This window comes from Nicotiana attenuata, unplaced genomic scaffold (genome assembly GCF_001879085.1).
Source record: "Nicotiana attenuata strain UT unplaced genomic scaffold, NIATTr2, whole genome shotgun sequence".
NCBI lineage: Eukaryota > Viridiplantae > Streptophyta > Magnoliopsida > Solanales > Solanaceae > Nicotiana > Nicotiana attenuata.
In genome coordinates this window covers 31,391-45,752 of record NW_017672535.1, presented here as the reverse complement: position 1 = coordinate 45,752, position 14,362 = coordinate 31,391, and the positions used below count along the sequence as shown (strand labels likewise).

Sequence of the window (14,362 nt, the reverse complement as noted above, 5' to 3'; positions counted from 1 at the left end):
CAATGCTAACAATTATATATTATTAGTGGAATTTTTAATAAAAATATAAAATTTAAACCAAAATCATTAAATTCCACATATAAATCCCATAAAAAAGTCTTCATTTCTCCACCTTTTCTTCCCACAAAATTCACCGACAATCCCAACCTAAATTTAATAAGAAAATAAACATTAAAAAAAATCTAACCTTACTGCCTTTAAATTTTTATATTTTATTAGTAGTTAAAACCACACTCATTTTTCTTCAATTTTCTATTACTCCTACTTAAGTAGCCACCATCAATTTTTTTCTATATTTAATATCTTGACAATAATTGTTTAAAGTACCAAAATACAGCCGAATCCATCAAATTCATAGTACTTCTTTCCCAATTCCCAACTAGTATTTCTTTATCTTCCCAGCTCACAAAACACACACACACACACACACACACACACAGTCTCCCTCTCTCTCAAAAAGTAAACCATGAACATGATACCCACTCCTTAAGAACTGAGAAAAACACCAAATCTGAAATTCTGAAATCTCAAAACCTATTTGGGGTTTTGAGTTTTCCTGTTAAGGAAAAAAAATGAGCTCAAAAATCTTAATTTTCTTCACCATTTCAATTTTCTTGATTTTCCGGCGGACAACCTCAGACATTGTTTCCGACCGGTCAACACTTCTATCAATCCGATCTGCTTTACGTGGCCGTTCACTTTTATGGAACATAACAAGTCCAACATGTTCTTGGCCCGGTGTTATTTGTTCACCGGACAAATCTTCAGTTCTCGAACTTCATCTTCCCGGTATGGGACTTTCCGGCCAAATCCCACCTGGTCTTTTCTCAAATCTTACTAAATTAAACTTCCTTAGTCTTCGTTACAATGCACTTTCCGGCGTAATTCCGGCCGACTTATTTTCTCCATTAAAAGACTTGAAAAACTTGTACCTTCAGCATAACCTCTTTTCCGGTCCGGTTCCTGATTCAATTTTCAGTCTTTCTAATCTTGTCCGGCTCAATCTTGCTCATAACAATTTCTCCGGTCCAATCCCTTCTTCTTTCAACAATTTGACTGGTTTGGGTACACTTTACTTGCAGGATAATGGGTTTTCGGGTCAAATACCGGATCTGAATTTACCCGGTTTAGTTCAGTTCAATGTGTCAGATAATCAGTTAAATGGGTCAATTCCTAGTAAACTTTCGGGTCAACCCAAGGATTCTTTTTTGGGTACTTCACTTTGTGGGAAGCCACTTAATTCCTGTGATAATAATAATGGAGATGAAGGGGGAAAAGAGAAGAAACTTTCTGGTGGAGCAATTGCTGGAATTGTAATTGGTTGTGTTATTGGTTTGATTTTGATTCTTTTATTACTGTTCTTTTGTTGTTGTCGGAAAAAGAGCAACAAAGAAACAACAAGATCTGCTGACGTGGCAGGTGTTAAAGAAGTAGGAATTGAAATTCCTGAAGAAAAGGGTGTTGAGAGTCATGGAGGAAAAGATGGATTTTTGGGTAGTGCAATTGCAGCTATAGGAGTTGGAGGGGGTAATAAAGATAAAGGAAAAGCTGAGGCAGTTGTTGGAAATGGAAAAAGTTTAGTATTTTTTGGAAAAATGAATAAAAGTTTTGATCTTGATGATTTGTTGAAAGCTTCAGCTGAAGTTTTAGGAAAAGGGACATTTGGTACTGCTTACAAGGCTGCATTAGAATCAGGGATTACATTGGTTGTGAAAAGATTGAGGGATGTAACTGTACCTGAGAAAGAGTTTAGGGAAAAGATTGAAGAAGTTGGAAAATTGAATCATGAGAATTTAGTACCTTTAAGAGCTTATTATTATAGTGGGGATGAGAAGCTTCTTGTTTATGATTATATCTCAATGGGAAGCCTTTCTGCACTTTTACATGGTAAGAAAATAGTTTCTTCTTTTCTTTGCTATATTGTTCGGAATCTTTGAAAATGCTATTGCGTGCGTGTTGGATCCGCCAAAAGTAGTGCATTTTTGGAGGATCTGATACGGGTTCAGCATTATTTCTTTGAGAGGCCGAGGTGAGGGTCTATTGGAAACAACCTCTCTACCTTCACTAGGTAGGGGTAATGTTTGCCTACACACTGCCCTCCCCGGACCCCACCTGTGGAAATATACTAAGTTTGTTGTTGTTGTTGTTGTTGTTGCCGAGTATATTTTTTTGTGTCATGCCATTATAGTACAGTAGTGTCGTGTACCATTTACATGATCTGCAAATTTTAGTTATCTGATTGACACTGATACTGCTACTTTTGCTGATTACTATAAGGGTAGTAACTTTGGATAGTATTTGTTTTCTTGGATCTTGTTATCTGTTCTTGAATTGGTGGTATTGTGTATAAAGTTGCTGAGTTTGGCCGATGTGCTGTAGTTGAATTTCTCTTCATCTCTCGTGAGCTGAGGGTTTGTCGGAAACAACCTCTCTACCTTCAAGGTAGGGTAAGGTCTGAGTACACACTGCCCTCCCCCGACCCCACTTGTGAGATCACACTGGTTTTCTTGTTGTTGTTGTTGTTGTGCTGTAGTTGAATTATTGTGCCCAAATGTGTTCACGAGATGCATTGGAATAGGTCAAAATGCAGTTTTTCTTAAGTATTGGAATGAGGACCACTTTGGCCAGCCACTAAAATCAAGTTTTTTTTTGTTTTGTTTGTCTTTGGAAGCTGAAACTTTCAACTTACACTGTCAATTTTTGGTGTGGACTTGATCTGTCATTGAAACATGTTGCTACATTCTGCATATTTGATCTTATCTTAAAGTGATGTGAAAACGTTGTGCAAAATGAATGGGAGATTTGACATGTTTTTTATGTTACTCAACCTGGAATAGGCTTTAAAATCTGCAAATTTTGTAGTGAAATTAGCTGTATGAACTCTTATTCACCAATTAGATTAGAAATTACGTTTTATTCACAAATGAATCTGAATTTCTTTTGACATGTAAGGAGTATAGGAAGTTGTTTCCAAACTGCATATATGTGAAGGACAGAACAAGTGAGTTCCGTCGGGCAATTAACCTGGTTGTATGAATTTAAACCAAATTAACCTCTGTTTGATAACATATCAACTACTACAACAACAACAACTGCGCCTCATTATATGAATTCCCACTGTCCATGTCGCTCTTTAAGCTCATCTCTTTCCAATATTATAGTATTGGAACGAGCTTAAATGGAGCGACATGGACAGTGAGGGTAAAAAGATATGAATTATTTGGGCGGTTTACTCGGCATATCCCCACTGGTAGTATATGACTGGCAGCTAGAAAGTAGAATTATTTGCAACTTTCATGTCATAATAGTTTGTCATTCACCTTGTCTTTTCTATAGGCAACAAAGGAGCAGGTAGGACACCATTGAACTGGGAAACAAGAGCTGGCATTGCTCTTGGAGCTGCACACGGGATTGCCTATCTTCACACACAAGGCCCCTCCGTTTCACATGGCAACATTAAGTCGTCTAACATCCTCCTCACCAAATCATACGAGGCCCGTGTTTCAGATTTTGGTCTTGCTCAACTTGTCGGTCCATCATCAACTCCTAACCGCGTTGCAGGTTACAGGGCACCAGAGGTAACCGACCCTCGTAAAGTCTCCCAAAAAGCAGATGTCTACAGCTTTGGCGTCTTGTTATTGGAACTCCTAACGGGAAAGGCCCCCACCCATTCGTTAATGAATGAGGAAGGCGTAGACCTACCAAGATGGGTGCAATCAGTCGTACGAGAAGAGTGGACAGCTGAAGTCTTTGACCTCGAACTCCTTAGGTACCAAAACGTCGAGGAGGACATGGTTCAGCTCTTGCAACTTGCAGTTGATTGCACTGCTCAGTACCCGGACAGACGCCCTTCAATGGCCGAGGTCACTAGCCGCGTTGAAGAACTCTGCCGTTCTAGCTTCATGGATTCTGGAGCTGACACAATTGACAATGCAGAAGTGGAAACTGCATGAAATTGATCAAGAAAATAGTTCCATCACATTATTTCCTTTTTTTCCCTTTTTTTTAACGTTTTCGATTGAGCATTTTAATTTCTCTGTTCATTCTTGGAGATTCTTCAGTGAAGATCAATTGTTCATTTTTTTTTTCTGGATTTAATTTTCTGTAGCAACAAAGTTTCAGTAAGATCTGGTTGGCAGTTGAAGTGGGGTTGGTTTTTAGATATTAATGTATTCTTTTTTAAAGGGTGTGAGATGTATAAATAATTGAGATGACCTTCTAGTTACAACTCATTGCACAGTTTCTTGATTCTTTAGGATTTGCTTCTGATTAAAGATTGATTTGTTGGTAATAGTGATTGTAATTATCATTAATGGTGTGTAATGCCAACAGCCAGCAATACCATGTGAGATTATTCCTTCCTAATGGTCCAAACAACCTTATCAAATTTGAAAAGACTTATCTAGGCGGATCCAGAATTTGACCTTTATGGTTCCAAATTTTTTAAGACGGCGACCTCAAGTGGGTGTAATTTAATTTTTGTACATATTTAATAAATTTTTAACATATGTACTTGATTTGAACCAAAGTTATTGAGTTAAGTTGAACTCTACAGTGAAAGGCTACCTCCAACCCCTGACTAGACTTATATGTCTTTTTCACTCCAATCTGTACAGGCTCGTTTGGTATGAGGTATAAGGGATAATTAATCCTGAGATTAAATTTGAGATGAGTTTATTCCACGTCTGATTGGGATAAAATCGTGGTATAAGTAATCCCGGGATTGTCGTGTCTTTCTATTCTCATGGGAGGATGAGATAATTAATCCCGGGATAATTAGAGTAACGTAATAAACATATTAATCTTATTTCAACTTAGACGTCAAAACAGAGTAAAGCATACTAACCATTGTCAAAATTTACTGTACTATGGAGTTTGGAGACATTATTTTGGCTTGTGTAGTTAACAAAAGAGACATCATTCCAAATGCTAACAAGTCTGAAAACGATTTTAAACTACTTTCCACCAGACTAAGTTAAATTAGAAGCAAATTCAAGGTCTCTTTCTCTGGTAAAAGAAGTTCACGACCCGTGGGCCTTCTACCTTCACGTGGCATTGCTCCATCAGACTTCCGCCGATTGAGAGTAATTCCCCGTTGGGCCGTGTCTTAATCCTAGTGTGGCTGATCATCTTCTCGGACTAGCTACTAATCATCGCGTTGGTAAACTATTATCTTACCAACTAGCTAATCAGACGCGAGACCCTAACTAACTATATACACACACACATATCTACACTTTGAGTACTCGTAGTGTGGTATAATGATCAATGAAATTGGTGCTTTGCATGTGATCAACAGTTTATACATGTCGAGGTGTGCATGAGCTAGCACCAACACCACATTTATAAAAAAAGAAAAAAGAAAAAAAAAGATATATGTCCCTACTTTTGTATGTTTATATAATTACAAGTTCCCACTAACAAAGTTATCATTCTTGAAGTTATGAAAAGTATTTGCTTTTGAATAAACTAATAGTTGATCAAAAGGTCATCTTTATCAAAATGAGAGAAAGGGTTAAAATCTGTAAAGATCACTAAAATGAATGTATATAAAGAGCATGACACATGAACACATGAAGTACCATGAAATTGTTTTGTACCAAATGAACCCTTTTGACCCCTAATTAATACCTTAATGCCAATATATATTGATAATAATAACACCGATCTTGCTCTTTTTTTTTTTTTTTTTGGAAAAATTAGCATCAGAACAATTCAACCATATATCAACATAATTCCTTAAAAAAAAAAGGAGGAATAAGAAAATTATTTGTAAAGATAGCCCTTCTGACTTGCATCGCATGTGCTATTAAGATACCTTTAGACTTGTAACATTCTTAACGATTCAACCATTGACCTCTTCTGACTACAACGTTTGAGTAAATTTTGACATACTGATTTACACCCTTTATTTTTCTTTTTGAAGTTTAAATAAAATGATCAAAAAACGTTAGCAAAGAATATACAGTTTAAAGAAAATGTCGGAAAAAACTGAGAGAAGATAAGTAGAGATTACTCGTAATGATCTTACACATTCAAAAGAAAAAATGTTTCAATGTTATTATATTCTTTTTGCTTTTACAAAATATTACAACTTCACAATATTTTTGTACTACCCCTCTCGCTAGGTTACATGCTTTGGATATCTAGGGTATGCTACGTGAGCCATGTCTGCTAGAAGTAATTGTTGCATCGAATGTGGTGGACGATGCAATATTACCAAGTTTTCGTTTTGTGTTCTTCCCAACTTCGCCAAGTGATCAGCACACGTATTTCCTTGCCTCAAAGTATGGATTAGAGTTATTCCAAGTTTAGATATGAGGCTCCTGCATTCTTCCATCACAACCCGATCCGGGTGACTTTCAGGGACGTTACCTTCCACACTTAGCCACATTAGGGCATCACTCGAGTCGGTTTCGATTATTACATTTTTCAAATTGTAACTTTTTGCTAGAGTCAGACCGCCATGTATAGCCCATAACTCCGGTGTAAGACTTGATGTCGCTCTCATGTTAAGTCGTCCGCAAAATCCTCCTATCCACCTTCCTTTATCATCTCGAGCAATGCCTCCGAACCCTGCTAGTCCCGAATTTGGCATAAAACTGCCGTCTGTGTTGATCTTGATAAACCCTAACGGAGGAAATGACCAACTAATGAAAATAGGTGTAGTACTACTCTGTTGAATTTTTGTTGATTGAAAATGGCAATTAGTTGCATTTCTAGGGCCGATTGGAACATGACTTTGGCAGCAAATAGATGCCATAGCTTTTTAAATACCACGAGATTGCACTTTAAATCTCTGTTTTGACTATCAAAGAAAGAAAAAGAGATTATAGAGTTAAACACAAAACTAGAGCTCTTAAATTTATTATCACTACACATGTACATATATATATAGAGGCAACCTAGCTAATCCTAATTTTTGTAGGATTCTGCGTTTAGGAAATTAATAAGGAAATAGGAAATTAAATAACGTGACTTTTCAAATCCTAATTCGAACTAATATGGGAATTCCATTTAAGAGACCCAGACGGAGAAGGAAACAAAAGAAATAATGAAAATGAAAACGTGACTTTTCAATCAAAACTCCAATGGGGTTTCCATTTAGTAAATCGAGGAGGAAAGTGAATCCATTCTTATATTCATTATTATTACTATTCCATGTTAAATAAAATTATAAATTATGATTTTGCCACTAAAATTTTCCTACCTACGAAGATGAATAAAATCCGTTTAAACCAAAAAAAGTTAAAAATAAAATCCATTAGAAAAGCACATCAACTAAAAACTCGTTCCTGTGAAATTCATAACAAAATTACTCTCAATCCTAATTAATCAAGGAAACAAACTTTATTGCTTCTTAGAGCCCGTTTGGCCAAGTTATCAAAAACTGTTTATTTTGAAAAGTATTTTTTTTCTTTCTAAAGTGCTTTTTTTTTCTTTCCAAACGTACTTTTGGAAAACCCGCAATTATCTATCTGAGGACTGTAAATTCACCTTTTTCAGTTCTTTTTGATTTTTTAGCAAAACTTTATGGACAATACTAAGGTGAATGTTTTGTAAGATTCTCGAACTATGTTGCTTTGAAATGTTCTATTAATATCGTAAGGTGGATGTTACTGACTATTTCTCATTAATTTATTCACATTAATATTTGTGTTATGATAGTGTTTGAATAGTAACTGGATATGTTCTATTTGCAGGAACTCTTTCTAAGAATGGAAACTACAACTTCTGGAGCAGATGCGGAGGTGGTTGTCAATAATCCTTCGCCAGTGGCAGCTCAAAAACAAAGTGCAGACACTCCTCATCGACGCACTCCTCCTAAGAAGCAAAAAAGAACGACTCCATCAGAAAAATCTAAATCTGGGAATAGTGGCAGAGAGACGTCCGAGATTTGGAATCACTTCTCCAAATTTACTGCTAAAGGAGGTAAATGTAGGGCAAAATGCAATTATTATTGTCCTAAAATATTTGCTGCAGGTAGAAAGAATGGGACTACTACATTATGGTCGCATTTAACTTCTACATGTCACAAATCTCCCTTTAGAGCCATTGATAAGAGACAATCAACATTAAAACCTATCAAGGAAGGGTGGCTAGAAGGTGGTTTGGCGAATTTGTAATTCTTGATGAGCAACCTTTTAGAGTTGTTGAAGGAGAAGGATTTAAGAAATTAATTGCTAAAGCCTTACCTAATTTCGAATTACCTTCTCGTGTAACTGTTGCTAGACATTGTTTGAGGATTTATCATGAAGAGAAGGCAAAAATTAAAAATCTTATTAAGAACCAACGCGTATGTCTCACTAGTGATACATGGACATCACTACAAAACTTAACTTATATGGTTGTTAGTGCACATTGGATAGATGATCAATGGAATCTACAAAAGAAAATTTTGAACTTTTTTCCAACACCGGATCACAAAGGTGAGACTATTGCAAAGGGAATTGAAGCATGTTTATTTGGTTGGGGCATTGAGAACTTGTTTACAGTGACCTTGGATAATGCAAGTGCTAATGATGCTACCATTAAGCATTTGAAGTTGCGTATTGATGATTGGAAAGGGGCAATACTTGGAAATGAGTTTTTGCATGTTAGATGCAATGCTCATATTTTGAACTTGATTGTAAAAGATGGGTTAGATGAACAAATTGATCCTATTACTCGTGTAAGAAATGCGGTAAAATATGTTAGGTCTTCTCCTTCAAGGTTTGCTTCTTTCAAGTCATTTGTTGAGAAAGCTAAGATAGATACTCACGGTCTTGTAAGTCTTGATGTTGAAACAAGATGGGATTCCACATATACAATATTAGATACAACTCTAAAATTTGAAAAAGCCTTTACAAAAATGTATGTGGACGACCATAAGTATCAAAAGTATTATCGAGAAATAAGTGCTTTAAGAGGANATGCAATACATAAACCGGTACTATCCAGTACCCCGCTGCGGCCGTGCAGCCGCTCCATTTATTTAACGTCGACGGCGCTCACTGGGGGTGTGCAGACTTCGGGAGGGGCCCCTTACGACCCAAGCGCAATAATAAGCCATATCGTGGCATCAAACAGGCCCTCGGCCTCATATCAATATCAATATCATACCACTGCGGCGTGCAGTCCGATCCCATACTCAGTCCAAAATCACATAAGCCTTTCGGCACAATACTATAAAAATATTCAGCCCAAACTTCATTTAAAAATATTACTTTAGTTTCTACTTTTAGAAAAATGGCTGAGTTTACAAAAACAGTGTTAAATGCTAGGACTGAGTTCAATATCTAGAAATATGGTAAGAAACCAGTAAAAATAATTCCTGAAGGATCCAAGTAGTTGGCACGAAGCCCAATTATGACAATTAATCTATTTTTATAAGGATATCACAAAACTACAATCAATTAGGTAGTAATTTTATTAAGCGGGACGGACCAAGTCACAATCCCCGACGGTGCTCTACCCCACGCCCGTTATCCGGCGTGCAAGTCACCTCACATAGCACTACGATGTGCAAATTCGGGGTTTCAAACCCTCAACACAGCATTTACATTTATTAGTAACCTCAAGCCGGCCAAAGTCCTAGCTTGCTATGCCCTTGCCTTTCGAATTCACCTCTTTGTGCGTCGAATCTGACCAAAACCACAACGAATACGTCACAATATGCTAAGGGAATATAACCCAATCGAAAAGACTCGAAAAACATCGAAAATCACGAAGTTGGCAAAACCCGAGCCCCGGGCCCACTTCTCGAAAAATTATAAATTTTACATCACCGGATTCCTTATCTCGCCACGAGTCCATGCATATAAAGAACACCAAAATCGGAGTCCAAATGACCCCTCAAATTCCCATTTTTGTTCTCTTAGGTTTCAAGCCCTAAACCACCATTTTTTACCTTAATTCTTGAGTTTTCAGTGTAATTTCATGTATTTGCATGATAAAATTGTGTTCTAAGTCCAAGAATGCTTACATGATAAAATTTTAGTTATTTCCGCTTCTGCGTTGCCTTTGTCGCTTCTGCGACAACCGCATCTGCGGTCACTTTCCGCTTCTGCGGAATCTCACTTATTGCCTTGGACCGCTTTTGCGGTCACTAACCGCTTCTGCGGAAGCCGCTTATGCGGGAAATAGTCCGCTCCTGCGGAAATCTCCAAAGTGCCCAACCTCGCTTCTGTGACTCCTCATAAGCTTCTGCGGAACCGCTTCTGCGGTCCATTTTCGCAGAAGCGAAAATACCAGATACCAGACCACTCAGTAGTCCTTAAACTCTAAATTTCATCCTGTTAGCTATCCGAAATCACCCCGAGGCCCTCGGGACCTCAACCAAAAATACAAACATGATCCAATACCTTATTCAAACTTGCTCCAATCATCAAAACACCTCAAACAACACTAAAACCATCGTGTCTCATCGAATTCAAGCCTAAGTTCTTCCAAAACTTCCGAAACACGAATTCGATCAAAAACCCAACCAAAACACCTCCGAGTGACCTGAAATTTTGCACACAGATCCCAAATCACCTAACGAAGCTACTGTAACTCTCGGAATTCCATTCGGACCCCCGGATCAAAATCTCACCTATCGATCGGAATTCGCCAAAATCCTAACTTTGCCAATTCAAGCCTAATTCTACTCCGTACCTCCAAAATCACTTTTGATTACACTCCTAAGTCACAAATCATCCCCCGAAGCTAACTAAATCATCGGAATTCATATCCGATCCCTCTAACACAAAAGTCAACGTCCGATTGATTTTTCCAATTTAAGCCTTCTTAAAAGAGACTAAGTGTCTCATTTCTTATCAAACCCAATCCAAATCAACTCCAACACATCTAATACTGATACTGAAACATAAGGAAATAAAAAATGGGGAAAACAGGGCGGTAACACGTGACGACGGGTCGGATCGTCACAGCACCAACATCACATTTATAAAAAATAAGAATATACATATATATGTCCCTACTATTGTAGGTTTATATCATCACAAGTTCCCACTGACAAGGTTATTATTCTTGAAGTTACGAAAAGTATTTGCTTTTAAATAAACTAATAGTTGATCAAAAGGCCCTCTTTATCAAAATGAGAGAAAGGGTTAAAATCTGTAAAGATCACTAAAATGAATGTATATAAAGAGCATGACACATGAACACATAAAGTACCATGAAATTGTTTTGTACCAAATGAACCCTGTTGACCCCTAATTAATATCTTAATGCCAATATATATTGATAATAATAACACCGATCTTGCTCTTTTTCTTTCTTTTTTTTTTTTTGGAAAAATTAGTATCAGAACAGTTCAACCATATATCAACATAATTCCTTAAAAAAAAGAAGGAATAAGAAAATTATTTGTAAAGATAGCCCTTCTGACTTGCATCGCATGTGCTATTAAGATACCTTTAGACTTGTAACCTTCTTAACGATTCAACCATTGACCTCTTCTGACTACAAAGTTTGAGTAAATTTTGACATACTGATTAACGCCCTTTATTTTTCTTTTTGAAGTTTAAATGAAATGATCAAAAAACGTTAGCAAAGAATATACAGTTTGAAGAAAATGTCGGAAAAAACTGAGAGAAGATAAGTAGAGATTACTCGTAATGATCTTACACATTCAAAAGAAAAAATGTTTCAATGTTATTATAAACTTCACAATATTTTTGTACTACCGCTCTCGCTAGGTTACATGCTTTGGATATCTAGGGTATGCTACGTGAGCCATGTCTGCTAGAAGTAATTGTTGCATCGAATGTGGTGGACGATGCAATATTACCAAGTTTTCGTTTTGTGTTCTTCCCAACTTCGCCAAGTGATCAGCATACATATTTCCTTGCCTCAAAGTATGGATTAGAGTTATTCCAAGTTTAGATATGAGGCTCCTGCATTCTTCCATCACAACCCGATCCGGATGACTTTCAGGGACGTTACCTTCCACACTTAGCCACATTAGGGCATCACTCGAGTCGGTTTCGATTATTACATTTTTCAAATTGTAACTTTTTGCTAGAGTCAGACCGTCATGTATAGCCCATAACTCCGGTTTAAGACTTGATGTCGCTCTCATGTTAAGTCGTCCGCAAAATCCTCCTATCTACCTTCCTTTATCATCTCGAGCAACGTCTCCAAACCCTGCTAGTCCCGAATTTGGCATAAAACTGCCGTCTGTGTTGATCTTGATAAACCCTAACGGAGGAAATGACCAACTAATGAAAATAGGTGTAGTACTACTCTGTTGAATTTTTGTTGATTGAAAATGGCAATTAGTTGCATTTCTAGGGCCGATTGGAACATGACTTTGGCAGCAAATAGATGCCATAGCTTTTTAAATACCACGAGATTGCACTTTAAATCTCTGTTTTGACTATCAAAGAAAGAAAAAGAGATTATAGAATTAAACACAAAACTAGAGCTCTTAAATTTATTATCACCACACATGTACATATATATATAGNTTAGAATCTAAGTTATAAATATTTCTTAATTTTTATTATAATTCTTTATATAGCATAATATTTTAAATTGGTATTATAGCCCAATGTAAATGTTTGTTTTGTTTGGCCCATAAAAGAATAATTGAGCCCAAACCAAAACCTAATCTTAAAGCAGATAGATTGTCCTATAGGTGTTGTGAAACACACAAACAATTGAAATCATCTTGCCTCTTCTCCAAAGGCAAAAAACCTACGCTCTTCCTTTGCTCAAACAATTGAAATCATCGGTAAAGCTTTCATCGGTAAATCTCTCATCGGTAAAGCTCTTTTGCTCTCATTTTACATGTTTTCTTTTAGCTACATACATATACCTTGCTTTTCCCCAATTAACTAAGATGTGGCAAACTAGCTTCAAGTCCAAGTGGAAACAAGTGAAACAAGTGATACAGATATGTATCACTACTTTAAGTAATGATACAGATATGTACTATAACTATAAGCGTATACTATAAGTAATAAAGAAAACCCGCAATTATCTATCTGAGGACTGTAAATTCACCTTTTTCAGTTCTTTTTGATTTTTTTAGCAAAACTTTATGGACAATACTAAGGTGAATGTTTTGTAAGATTCTCGAACTATGTTGCTTTGAAATGTTCTATTAATATCGTAAGGTGGATGTTACTGACTATTTCTCATTAATTTATTCACATTATTATTTGTGTTATGATAGTGTTTGAATAGTAACTGGATATGTTCTATTTGCAGGAACTCTTTCTAAGAATGGAAACTACAACTTCTGGAGCAGATGCGGAGGTGGTTGTCAATAATCCTTCGCCAGTGGCAGCTCAAAAACAAAGTGCAGACACTCCTCATCGACGCACTCCTCCTAAGAAGCAAAAAAGAACGACTCCATCAGAAAAATCTAAATCTGGGAATAGTGGCAGAGAGACGTCCGAGATTTGGAATCACTTCTCCAAATTTACTGCTAAAGGAGGTAAATGTAGGGCAAAATGCAATTATTGTCCTAAAACATTTGCTGCAGGTAGAAAGAATGGGACTACTACATTATGGTCGCATTTAACTTCTACATGTCACAAATCTCCCTTTAGAGCCATTGATAAGAGACAATCAACATTAAAACCTATCAAGGAAGGGTGGCTAGAAGGTGGTTTGGCGAATTTGTAATTCTTGATGAGCAACCTTTTAGAGTTGTTGAAGGAGAAGGATTTAAGAAATTAATGGCTAAAGCCTTACCTAATTTCGAATTACCTTCTCGTGTAACTGTTGCTAGACATTGTTTGAGGATTTATCATGAAGAGAAGGCAAAAATTAAAAATCTTATTAAGAACCAACGCGTATGTCTCACTAGTGATACATGGACATCACTACAAAACTTAACTTATATGGTTGTTAGTGCACATTGGATAGATGATCAATGGAATCTACAAAAGAAAATTTTGAACTTTTTTCCAACACCGGATCACAAAGGTGAGACTATTGCAAAGGGAATTGAAGCATGTTTATTTGGTTGGGGCATTGAGAACTTGTTTACAGTGACCTTGGATAATGCAAGTGCTAATGATGCTACCATTAAGCATTTGAAGTTGCGTATTGATGATTGGAAAGGGGCAATACTTGGAAATGAGTTTTTGCATGTTAGATGCAATGCTCATATTTTGAACTTGATTGTAAAAGATGGGTTAGATGAACAAATTGAGCCTATTACTCGTGTAAGAAATGCGGTAAAATATGTTAGGTCTTCTCCTTCAAGGTTTGCTTCTTTCAAGTCATTTGTTGAGAAAGCTAAGATAGATACTCACGGTCTTGTAAGTCTTGATGTTGAAACAAGATGGGATTCCACATATACAATATTAGATACAACTCTAAAATTTGAAAAAGCCTTTACAAAAATGTATGTGGACGACCATAA

General features: G+C 36.7%; 2 protein-coding genes across 2 annotated transcripts; both read left to right on the top strand.

Annotated features, from left to right (window-relative positions):
* The first annotated feature begins 331 nt into the window (after window positions 1-331).
* On the top strand, window positions 332-4,239 carry LOC109213578 (probable inactive receptor kinase RLK902). Its single transcript, XM_019377394.1, has 2 exons — window positions 332-1,887; window positions 3,337-4,239. The coding sequence occupies exons 1-2, from the start codon at window positions 573-575 to the stop codon at window positions 3,951-3,953; spliced, it is 1,932 nt and encodes a 643-aa protein (XP_019232939.1). The 5' UTR covers window positions 332-572; the 3' UTR covers window positions 3,954-4,239.
* Window positions 4,240-7,718: 3,479 nt separating this feature from the next.
* Window positions 7,719-13,617, top strand: LOC109213576 (zinc finger BED domain-containing protein DAYSLEEPER-like). The gene is made up of 3 exons (XM_019377393.1): window positions 7,719-7,932; window positions 8,091-8,767; window positions 13,198-13,617. The coding sequence occupies exons 1-3, from the start codon at window positions 7,719-7,721 to the stop codon at window positions 13,615-13,617; spliced, it is 1,311 nt and encodes a 436-aa protein (XP_019232938.1).
* Window positions 13,618-14,362: the final 745 nt, after the last annotated feature.

Excerpts from the sequence above, each read along its gene's own strand:
- LOC109213576 (XM_019377393.1), top strand. The coding sequence starts at position 7,719 with ATGGAAACTACAACTTCTGGAGCAGATGCGGAGGTGGTTGTCAATAAT. Across the intron at positions 7,933-8,090 it reads CAAATTTACTGCTAAAGGAG|GAAGGGTGGCTAGAAGGTGG; the intron begins GTAAATGTAGGG and ends AAACCTATCAAG. Across the intron at positions 8,768-13,197 it reads AGATAGATACTCACGGTCTT|GAACTCTTTCTAAGAATGGA; the intron begins GTAAGTCTTGAT and ends TTCTATTTGCAG.
- LOC109213578 (XM_019377394.1), top strand. The coding sequence starts at position 573 with ATGAGCTCAAAAATCTTAATTTTCTTCACCATTTCAATTTTCTTGATT. Across the intron at positions 1,888-3,336 it reads CCTTTCTGCACTTTTACATG|GCAACAAAGGAGCAGGTAGG; the intron begins GTAAGAAAATAG and ends TCTTTTCTATAG.